At 42.3% G+C, this 12190-nt stretch overlaps 1 protein-coding gene across 5 annotated transcripts in view; it reads left to right on the top strand.

The window, feature by feature from the left end:
* The first annotated feature begins 10359 nt into the window (after positions 1–10359).
* Positions 10360–12190, top strand: part of SLF2 (SMC5-SMC6 complex localization factor 2) — a 40097-nt gene continuing 38266 nt past the window's right edge. For 4 of the 5 annotated variants that reach the window (XM_061205803.1, XM_061205727.1, XM_061205647.1 and 1 more), the window contains exon 1: positions 10360–10581. In XM_061205803.1, the coding sequence (XP_061061786.1) occupies positions 10442–10581 (140 nt within the window). In that variant the 5' untranslated portion in view covers positions 10360–10441. Of the gene's footprint in view, positions 11063–12190 lie in introns of those variants that run through there. The other variant, XM_061205877.1, reaches the window with a different exon arrangement.

Raw genomic sequence — 12190 nt, 5'->3', positions numbered from 1 at the left:
GCAAGGGACACGGGTTCAATCCCTGGTCAGAGAACTAAGGTCCCACATGCCGCAGGGCAACTAAGCCCTCGCGCCACAACTCGTGAGCCCGCACACCACAGCTAGAGAGAAGCCCACACACCACAACGAAAGATCCCGCCTGCTGCAGCTAAGACCCGACACCAAGAATAGATGTGTCCGCCAGAAGACGCGGCTGGGGGCTCAGAAGTGGTAGGGGCCATGGGAGGGGTTGGTGTTCATCCGCTTGCGGAGGAATGCCAGGTACTTCAACTTGTTTCTATAGAAATTGCCAGAAATGTTGATGCCCTCACAGCTCACAACCACCACCTTTCGATCCAGAAGCACCTGCTTAGCCACGATGGCCGCCAGGCGGCCCAGGAGATGGCCTCGGCCATCAAGAACCAGGACCTGTCCCTCCGCCATCTTCGGCAGCCGCCTGGGAAAGCCAAGAATAAAATAAATAAATAAATATTTTTAAAAAAAGACAACGTTTTACGGCCCTGAAGACCCTAGACTGGGTTCCCAGTTCCACAGTTCTCTGTCCTGTCAGTTGTGGTCACCCCTGAGCATTTGCTCCAACTATAGTTTTTCATTATTATGCAACATCTGTAGGTAGGCTGCAACATTCTATGACTAATAAACAGCTTGAAAATGTCAGAACTTTTAGTCCTAAAGCCAGCTAATCCTGGGTGGGTCACACATAGCCTCCTGGTACCTGTAATGTAAAGCCAGCAGAATGCATAATTTCCCAAGCCCTGCAGAGATTAGGTGATGGGGGCCGCACAAAGAGGGGGCAGATTTCAATGAGAGAATTCAATCCCAAGGCGAGCTTTGGGTATGAGTGCCTCATGGGTCGGTACATCTGTGGACACCTGTTGTTTTGCCATTTGTTCTGCTGAATTGGAGACACCCAGAATCCCCCAGGCTGAGCCCTTGACTTTCACACCTGTCTACATCTGAATTTTTCATTTGTGATCTAAGCCAGCAGCACTCCAAGGGCCTCTAGAAAATCAGGCATGGCATTTCTAGGCTGTGCTCTAAAAAACAAAAACAAAGCATATTTTCCTGCTCCCAACTACCCAGGAAAGGTTTGTTTCTATTCTGGTCATAAGAACACAAAGTGAGAATTTTGTGCTTGAAAGACTTCAAAAAGAGAACATTATGGTAAATACCATCTGAGGCCCCAACATGGGAAATTGGATTCTGGAGGAATCTTGGAATGGATGGTTTGGGTTTACCACATGTTGAGACCTCAGAATGAAGCCTGCATCTAGGGTGAAGAGAAGAGAGAAAGTGCAGATTTGGTGAGTGGCTTGGAGAGGACTGGAGTGGAATTAGCACAGGTTTTTAAAGTGCTAAGAATGTTCTCAGATTCATTTAATGTAATGTATTTTTCTAATGCCTCCACTTATTTCTGGTATGGTAGCTAGGTGGCTGGGATGGATGAGCTGGGGAAAGAAGGAAGGAAGCGGGGGTCACTACTGACCAAGAACTCAAGCCAGGATTAAGTGAACAGTGGGAGTTACTCCTGAAATTATAGTTGGGGATGCCCAAGTGTCACCTAGGCTAGCATTGCTCCTACACCAAGTACATCCTCTTGCCCTAGGAATCTCCTTCTGAGGAATTGGCCTTGTGTCAGGAAATCAGAGGAAGTTAGGACTGGACAGGAGACATACTGGGGGAACTGACCCAGCTGTAGGAGCTAGCCCCCTTGGAGGATGCAACACCTCAAGGACAGTGGAAAAGTGTTTCAACATTCTCAGTCCTAATTCTGAAAATAGCATTAAGATATCCAGAGTGGGTGGACAAGGCATTCATGCAAAAATACTATGTGCCTACCATGAATAAATAATGGTTATTAATAATGGGTTGTTAATAGAGATAATCAGAATTAACCTTTACTGAACACCTACTATATACTGGACACCATTATAAGCACTTTTTTTCATTTATTGTGATAAAGAATACATAACATTTACCATTTTAACCTTTTTTTTTTTTTTGACTGTGCCATGCTGCTTATGGGATCTTAGTTCCCTCACCAGGAATCGAAACCGCACCCTCGTCAGTGAAAGGGTGGAGTCTTAACCACTGGACCACCACGGAATTCCCTAACCATTTTTAAGTGTACAGTTCTGTAGCATGAAGTATATTCACATTGTTGTGCAACCATCACCACCATCCATCTCTAAACTTTTTCATCTTTCCAAACTGAAACTATACCCATTAAACACTAACTCTCCAATCTCCCCTCTTTGCAGCCCTTGGTAACCATCATTTTACTTTCTGTCTTTATGAATTTGACTATCGTAGGTGCCTCGTATAAGTGGAATTATACAGTAATTGTCCTTTTGTGACCTGTTTATTTTACTTAGCATAATGTCTTCAAGGTTAATCCATGTTGTAGCACGTGTCAGAAATTTCCTTCCTACTTAAGCCTGAATAACATTCCATTGTATGTACATATATATCACATTTTGTTTATCAATTCATCGATTAATCAACACTTTAGTCGCTTTCACCTTTTGGCTAGTAATAAGCACTTTATATTTATTAACTGATTTAATACAAGCGGATGAGATAGGTACTATTATTATCCCCACTTTACAAATGAGGAATCTGAGACATGGAGAAGCTAAACAACTTCCCAAACAGTAACAGAGCTAAGATTCAAACCCAGACAGTTTGGCTTCAGAGCCCACATTCCTAACCACTCTGCTATACTGCCTTTTGAGACCAAGAGACAGAGCCCTGTTCTATCGACACTTCCAATCTAGAGAGAAAACATATATACAATAAATCATGTCAATGCAAAGTCATAAAGACTATAGCGGAGCTATAGTGCATACAACAGTTGAGCAAGGAGCAACCAGGTCTCTTTAGGGATGTCAGGGAAATTTTTTCTAGGAGGACAAGATAGCAGTACGAATTGGGGTTCACAAAAGCCCAGAAGCATGAGTGAGGCTGATGTGTTCAAAGAATGGCCAGTACCATCGTTCTGAATGGGTGGATGTAAGATGTATGGGGAGGAACAGCGTGATGGCCTCGCACAGGTAGAGAGGGATCAGATCATGGAGTAGCTGGTATGGTATGCCAGAGAGTTTAGGGCTTTAAAGTTGGTTTATTTGGTAATTCTGTTGTTGATGATGATGTTTTTGTTTTGCCTTGTTTCCCTGTAATGAATTTGGGAGTGGCATGCTCAGATTTGCTTGTTAGAAAGATCATTCAGGCTGCGGTGTGGAAGATGGAATGAAGAAGGGCAAACTGAAGTCAGAGAGATCAATTTGGAAGCTGTTGCAAGAGACTTTGCAAAGGATGATTAAGACCTGTACTGGGGTGCAGCAGGAGGGATGGAAAGGATTTTTGAGTATTCAAAATATGCATTTTTTAAATTCTACAAACCAATAAGAAAAACGCAGGAGCTTATAAAATGGGTGAAATATAGAAATAGGCAATTAACAAAAGAAGAATCCAAATGACCCACTCCCAAATGTATGAAGAGATACCCAATTAAGGGAATGCAAAATAAAACAGTGAGAAACCATTTTCACCCTTCAGATTAGCAAAAATAAAAAAGGATGACAATATCAAATATTTGAGCAGACATGAGGAGAACAGTGCTCTCATATATTTCTAGTGGGACTGCAAATTAACTCAGCCATTCATGGAAAGCAATTTGGCAGCATACAATAAACTTGATAATGCAAATACCCTACGACCCAGCAATTTCCCTCCTGATTATATAACCCATAGAAATTCTTGCACATGGGTGAAAAGAAACATGTACAGAGATGTCTGTGACACTATTGTTTGTAATGGACAAATAAAATGTGACATATGAACGGCATACATAAATAAAATGTACATGTGTGCATATTTTTTAAAAAACATATACAAAATAATCCTCTATATTCTTTATGACGAGCTATACATGTACGTAAAAACTGAGGAATCTGAGGCTTGTGGACTTGAAAAACCACAGGAGTAGGGGAGAAGGGAATTAAACTGGAGTGTCAATAAAAAGAGACTTAGCTACGCCTGTAATGTTTTATTATAAAAATAAAGAAAACCAGAAAAGAGAAGTAACTGGTTAAAATTTTAACAGTCAGTTGTGAGTTCAGAACGGTGAATATGTGTTTGTAATATTATTCTTTGTATTGTCTATATCTTTTACATTTCTAAAAAGAATCAAATATGGGTGGATGGGTAGGTGTGTATATGTGTTTTTAAGAGAAAAGAAAGGACACAAGTGATATTTAGCAAAACCGTTGACTTGATGACATAACAGGTGGGGGTTGAGGGTGACGGAGGGGAGAGATTAGTAAGACTCACAGGTTTCTGGTTGGAGTGACAGGTGAGAGAAGATGATGACACCATTCACTGAGATAAGAAATACAGGAATAGAGAACATCAAATCTGGAGGTCAGGGAGGGAAGATAATTAGTTCTATTTAAGACACGTTGAGTTTGAGAACCCAACAACAAATGTTTGTACTACCAAATCCCTGGTCAAGCAACATAACTTAATAGGCTCCACGCTGCCTGAAAGGGGCAGGTAGGAATAGGGGTGTCAGTGGCAAGGTTCCACAGAAGGGAGATGAAGGAGAAATGAGCAGATGCTAACAGAAATAGTGGAACGTATCTGGCGAAGTCTTCATGGAAAGCAATTAATGTAACACAGTGTAACTTTTCATCAAAAACCATTGACCTTTTATTTTATGATAGATAGATAGATAGATAGATAGATAGATAGATAGATAGATAGATAGATAGATAGAGATAGACATATGTGTTTCTTTGGAAAAGTAATATATGCACCTGGTAAAATATAAATTTCACAAATAGGGGAAAACCTCTCTCCAGAGGCAACTGCTGTTATGAGCTTATTTACCTATGCTCAAGTTAGACACTTAAAAGGACCAATGGCTGATGTCTATCAAAATACAAAATGTATATGTCCTTTGACCCAGCAATTCCCTTCCCAATGTATCTTAGAGATATGCTTCTATGTTCACAAAGGTGGATGTATAAAGGTATTTGTTGCATCATTATTAATAACATAAGGCTGAAAGGGAACTAACTAGGCCAGCAATGGGGGACTAGTCAAGTAAATTATGGCAGATCCATACAGTAGAATACTATGTTGCATTAGGAAGTTATTTGGAAAGCACAGCATCCTTCCAGAGATAGTCTTGGCATAAACACGCAAATAACCCCTTTTATTTATACAAGCAATAACATAATATATGTATACACTGTAGCATACACTGTTCTGCAACTTAATTTTTCACTTAACATATTTTAGAGATTATTCCATACCAGTTTATATTGTTTACAAGTGTTGAGAGTTCAGCTAAATTACTCCATATATTGCTGCCTTGGCATCCATTTTCTGTGGCCAAGAAGCCTGCAGGGTCCTTGAACTGACCTGATTCGCGTACTTATATTGTCTACCTAGCCCCTGTAGACATAAATGTGAGACCCCTCTTTGTAATTCTTGAAGCCAGAAATCTAGAATTTTGTGGGAAATCTCTTGATTTTTAAATGTTACCCCACATCTTTTAAAAAAAAACAAAACCTCTTTGGGAGCTAAAAGAAGGAGATGAAAGATGGCTCCTTCAGGAGGCCGTGTTACCATGCCTGGCATAGAGGGTTCAGTATTTTGGTGCTGTGGAAGTTTACAGGTTAAGGACAGTGGTGGTAGAATGACTCTGAAGAGGCAGGTCTGAGCCCGATAAAGAAAGGTTTTATGGGTCATGATAGGTGTGATGAATTCTGGGAAGAGCATTGCAAAGGTGTGAGATCAGATGTACAGACTCTCTTCTTTCCAGGGTGGTGGAGTTTTATGTGAGGGGCAAGTTGATCAAGGGATATAAGGTCTTTCCACCTCTTTTGTATCGTTCTCCCTTCTCCCATTTCTCCTTCGCAGTCTCAAGATCACTGAGGACAAGGAGGGATCTGATAGGACCACTTCAGCCGCTCCTCCCCATCTTGAAGCTATTACAGCCCGGGAGGGGTAAAGGAAAGCTTCTTTGGAGAGACAGTCTGCCTCTCTCTACAATCCTCCCCCACTTCTGGAGGGTATGGTCTTAAAAGGGCATAAGGAGAGCTGGAGTTATGTCTCCCCACCAGCAGGAGTGACCAAAGAAAGCCCATCTTTTGCCCCCCAAGCAGCTTCTGCTGTTCATTGCCACCAATACACAGAAGTGTGAAATATGAATACAGATTACAGCAACAACTTTCAAATGTTTACGCCACCACCTACAGTAGGGCCACAGGAATACCTTTTACATCACTGCCATATAAAATATACATGTACAACTGAATAAGTAAAAGTCTTGCAAAACACATACTCATACACTGTATGCAGTGCATCAATACTCTCTATTCCATTGTCTCTCTTTCTTTTTTCTTTTCATGTGGTCTGTGACCCATTACACCAATTTCAAAACCTAATGGGTTGTTAACCCAGTGTGAAAAACACCTGATTCCAGGCTGGAATTCCCAAAACCAATATTTCCCAAAGAGTCTTTTATATTTCAGATGTATGGGTAATATCTATACCTACCACCAATAGAAAACAAGAGGTCTCTAGAAGAAACATGGAGACTTTTTTCTAGATATTATTCAGTTATTTGTTAGTTTTGAGAGTTAGCTTCCATTTGAAAAGATATCCCTTTCCAAGTGATACTGATTTTCCACTTGTGGAAATGATTTTTTCTTCTAAAATAAATGTATTTAAGTTTAAAAAGTGATTTACAGAAAAATATTAATTAACTATTAATATAGGAAACATTCAGGTATGTCAAAATTTACAAATATGTTACTCGTGTCCTAAAGTGTGGGAAACTCTATCTTGCACCATTCCATAATGAAATTAACAAGAAACCTACTTTCCTTAACATTAGATCTGCTTCTGCACAGTTTTACTAATTACTCCCAGGAAGTTTAGGTTTCATGACATGACATTATGTTATATTACATTTGGCTTTTCCCCAGCAGCCCCTAAGACCCAAGCTAGTGCTTTGTCCAAGCACTTGTTAGGCAGTTTTGAGTTCAGCATCCATTCGCAAAGTGATTTGTGCAGATCTTGAGATGCTGGAGCTCGCCTTCCCTCCTTCAGATCATCACGTGGTCTTTCTCTGTCAGGCTTTCAAGTTAATTATTTCCTGTTTTTCTGAGTCTGTTCCTTATCCCCTTTCCCAGGTCACCCTCTACCCTCCCCTCCACACACACATTCTTGGCCACCATCAAGGCAGCTCTGCAGCAAACCCATCATTGTCTCTCGCCTGCCGTGGAGCACCCTCCAACAAGAGCCTTGGGCTTTATTCCAGAGTGCAGCAATCTCAGAGCAAAAGTATGTCATTACTGTTGAATCAAAAGGTAGAATTCCCTGCTTATTAGTAACATTCTGCGCAACTTACTGACCTTTTGTTCTCTTAGCCCCTGCCTGCTAAGGTACAGCTTGAGCCAATCTCCCTAAATTGTTTTCTCTCTTTGTGACTGCTTGGATCTCTGGCATCAGCTATACTGTCACTCCTCTCAGGACTCCCACGTTGGGCTTGAGGCTCCCAGCAGATTTGATCTGTCGTGCATGTAACATTGTTTCTGCGGCTGCCCCATCCCTTCCCATCAAGGCCAGAGTCTGTGCTTCTCCTATTGTCTTTAACAGCTCAGGGTGCTAAACTGAGCTGAGGGGTACCCCATAGAAGCCTCAGGCCTAGAAGCCACTCCATTCCTGTGATCTTTGCTTCCTCATCCCCATGCCCAGAAATCTTCTCCAACTAGCCTTTTATGGTCATCCGGCATTCATTTCTCTAAATTACTTATCCAATCCTGGCTGAAGTTTTGTCTTAAGTCTCTAATTCAGTCTTGTCTACTTTATTCATCATCTTCTTCCCCCAGCCCCACCCCAGTTTTTCTCTCCCCTGGTCTCCTCACGTGCAAATACCTGGTTCTTTAACATCTTTCACCTAGTGTACAGATTCCAGGCCATCTATTTCCAGCCCACTACAAAGTAATGTGTAAAAATCCCTTACATTAACCATGTGTGTGCACACAGTGTATGTACGCGTGTGTGTATACACATACACAAACACACACACAAATTCAAAGTGAGAGAAGGGATATAAACACATAATAGACCGACCAGCACTATTTGGTGGGGGGGGGGGGGGAGTCGGGAAGAGCCTTAGAGGCTCCCGGCAGTTCCGGTTGGTATGTTGAGCATATTTCACCCTGCAACCCAAATCTGTATCATTCTCAAACACAGTTAAAACAAAGAAGAGCCTTAATGCTTATTGAGGATTTGGATAACTACTTCACTGTTAGGAAGAGATTTTTTAAATTGTGTTTTCATTATGACTCCATCTCCATTTATTGATCAAGGGATTTCTTGCCTCACTTAACTCCATAATCTGTTGCTCAGATTAAGAAAATCCGAAAACTATTGTTTGGTAGCACGAGTATAGACTTTAAAGCGACACCTTGGAAGCTGGATGATTCAAATACTATAATCCAAGAAAAGCAACTAATTGATTATGCAGAACGTGTTTTTATGCATCTCTTTTTTATGATCCAAGCATGCAATGAAATGAATCAGATTAAATGTTTTGTAGATGTGCTGTTATAGAAACAGGAGCTTGCTAGTGTAGTAACATCCAACAGAACACAATAAGACAAGAGATTGGAAATAATATGTGTGAAAAGCCCTTAATAAACAAACATATAAGTCACTATTCATTCAACACATTTTGAGCATTTATTATATTCTTTTTTTATCTAAGAAACAATGCTAGGTACAGTAACTTCTCAAGTATTAGGAGCAGAAAAATGCCCCTTATTTCAGTATTTCCTTTGTTGCATCCCTGCTACCTAGTATATACCTATGGATATATACTTTGGGGATGAATGAGAGACCTGTACGTTCAGTTTACCTTCTATCCTCCACTTTGCCACCCTGTTAGCCACTTTGTTCCTCATTAATTCTTCCTCCTGAAGGCTAACGGGGAAGGGAAGGAGGTGAGCTTGAGGCCAGTCAGGCATGCTTAGCTAGCAAAGCAGTTAAATCTTGAGTACAATAAACTTTAAAGACCCGTCTAAATTCTGTGTCATTTAAGATTTTGTTCCATCCAACTGATTGAACAGGCCTGACAGTTAAGGCTTGAACAACCTTGAGATTGATATTTTGGTTAATAGTTATTATAATACCTGATCTGTCTCTGGAAGATTTTGTAGTAAGTTAAAGTGTAAGAGTCTGTCTAAAGAATAAGGGAACACTAATTTGCCCAGTACTTATTACATGAGAGACTCTGAGCTGTGCACTTTGCATTGCTTACCATTTTTATGGTTTACAATTGCCCAGAAAAGTAGAATGCCCATTTTATAGATGTGGAAACAAGCTCAGAGATACTCTGACCAGCCTCTCAGTTTGTAGGGAAAACGCTAACAGCCTCCAAAGCACAAGCCCTTTGCAAAGGAGGATTGCAGGCTGCTGGCAGTTTTCACTAACCTATGCTCTCCACACTTAACATGGGTAATTGAAAGCTGAGTCTATGTTCCTTTCAGAAATCTCCCAGGAGTCTGGCTGCAGAGGTTTTATGGATAACTCATTTCAGCAACTGAGAAACAAAATGCGTTTGTGGAATAAAAATAGTCTTTATTTCAATGAGGTTTTTTTTCTTCTTTAAAAGAAAGAGAAAAAGGAGCCACCCCCAGCACTTAGCAAGAACCCTCACAAAATGAACAAGTCTTCAGATTGGGCTCTGCGGACTACCGAGGAAATGGTGACAGCATCAGGGCACTTTGGCCTAAGATGTTAAAGAGAAGATGTAATGAACAGCTGGGGATTTCTGAGGCACAACTGTGTGACACTGGAAGCCCAAATGTTGGCCATCTTCATTGAGGTCAGCTACCGAGCTCGGGGTTTGCCTCCCCCCTCGCCCTCTTCAAGATGGGTGTCGCCAGCTGCCGCAACGCGCTCTGCTACCCGCGCCTGCCAGCGCCTGCCCGCCCCCACGCGCCCGCCGAAGCCGACGCGGCCCTGAGGCCGCGGCGCCCCCACCCCACCCCACCCCACCCCACCCCCCGGGTCCCCGTCCCTGTGCACGTGACGGGGGGCAGTCTTCCTTCTCTCCTCCCCCTCCCCGAAACCCCGCCTTTCCCTGAGAGGCTGCGGCTTTCTATTGCGCCACGACAGGAATGACCGCCGTGTCAGCCAATCAAAACGCGACGCTTCAAGTAAGACCCGCCCCCTGTTGGTCCTCAGGTTCCTTCCCGCTCACACCGGAGTCACTTCCGAAGAGAGAGAACCGCCATGAAGAGAGAAGGGGGTGCCGCCCACCTCTGCTCCGACAGCCTCCCCGAGTCCCAGCAGCAAGACGGCAACCACGCACCCAACTTCTCCAGCCACAGCACATGCCGCCGTCGCCAGCGGCGCCGACATGACAAGGCGCTGCATGCCCGCTAGGCCAGGTTTCCCCTCATCCCCAGCCCCGGGGTCGTCGCCCCCGCGCTGCCATCTGAGACCCGGTAGTACCGCCCCTGCTGCAGCGGGAAAGAGAACAGAGAGTCCTGGGGACAGGTACCGTGCAGAGGGCTTGAGAAGGGGCCGGGTCGCGGGGGCAAGGGTATGAGGGAGGACTGCGGACGGCCGCTCTTCCAGTTCCCGCCATCCTCCGCGAGCTCAGGCCTCCGCGTCCAGGGCCTGGCAAACCACCGCCCCGCCTCCGCGGGGGGGGCTGCTGGGAGCTGGAGTCTCCTTTTCTGTAGTTGAGACGCTGTTCTTGGTCTAGTGACCACAGCCTGGATGGCTACGGACCACTCGCCTTAGGTAGAACGTGATTTTTGTCCTTTACTTTAGCTGGACCCGGGGCCCTGACTGCTAAATGCATATTTAAGTGGTTTTCTGTACGCTGTCAGTTTTACTGATCCTAGTGGTTGAACAGTATAAGCCTTTTCTGTATTGTGGGTGAAATTATGTAAGATGTGATGAGGGAAACCCTTCCACGAATTGCTTTAAAGTCCACTATGCACGATAAGTCTTAATTTAAAAAACATGCAGATTTGGAATGTGATATGTTTTCTCCTTCAGTAACTTTACGCCTCTCCAAGAGGCCAGGTTTTTTTGTAAAGATTTTGTGGGAGCTATGTAATGAGATGGGGAGTTTAATCAAATGAAATCCTCTGACAATAAAACATGTTTAAATTCTCTACGCACTTGGTACTGTCTTTTTTATTTTAAGTTTAAAAGCTTGTAACATAAGTTTAACAGTAAATTTATCTTCTAATATTGTGGTACAGGTCCACAACCCCTTATCTTAATTCAGAAAGCTATGAAAATCGAAAGTTTTCAATAAGTTTGGCACCACATCTAACTTGGCAGCCAAACCTGACCAGAACTAATGGAAGGCTATAGATGGTCTTTATCTCATTAGGTGTGAGTGTTCGTTAAGTTTTGCTGGAGAAATATTAATGTGTTTGCTTACAGGGTGCAGTCTCAGACCCCACTGGGGGCTTTACATAATGCATCCAAAAAAAAAATTTAGAATTCTAAAACACATTTGGCCCCAAAAGTTTCAGATAAGGGTTTGTGTGCTGTTACAAATAATTTTTTAATTAGTTATAATTAGTTTAATTAGTTATAAATAAGTAATGGACCTTTCTGTGCATATGAACTTAGGGGACTGTTCTTTCTTGAAAGTCACATTCATGGTTATTTTACAGGTTTCTTGTATGTTTTACCCAAAGCCATTTTTCTCTCAGGTGTATTAACCAAAAAGATGTAATACTTTACGGGAGAGATACAGAGTTACTTTTAGTAATTAACAAAAACATTCAGTATTGTTTTAAGTTAATTAGCTGCTTTTTAGTCCTTTCTCATCTCTCTTTACTCAACCAGTAACTGAAGGCATCATCCTTCTCCCCTTTGCAGACCTTTAGTATTTCTTCTTTTACCCTCTGATATAATTTATTTTATGAAAAAAATGCATAGATTCCCACTCATTCATTTCATAGCTGCTTAGCTTTTCTACCAGCATCTCAAACAAACATTGTGGACTCTCAGTAAACCATTAAGAATGGGCATTGCTATTCTAATGTGGCAAGTAAAGACTACAAGATGTAGAAGAAGCATAACCTTCAAAGGACTTGGATTGTTCAAGTTTCCTCTGAGCATTCCAAGCTCATAGTGG

Source organism: Eubalaena glacialis, chromosome 1, assembly GCF_028564815.1.
Source record: "Eubalaena glacialis isolate mEubGla1 chromosome 1, mEubGla1.1.hap2.+ XY, whole genome shotgun sequence".
Classification (NCBI taxonomy): Eukaryota; Metazoa; Chordata; class Mammalia; order Artiodactyla; family Balaenidae; genus Eubalaena; species Eubalaena glacialis.
This window is presented reverse-complemented; position numbering and strand designations above follow the sequence as displayed.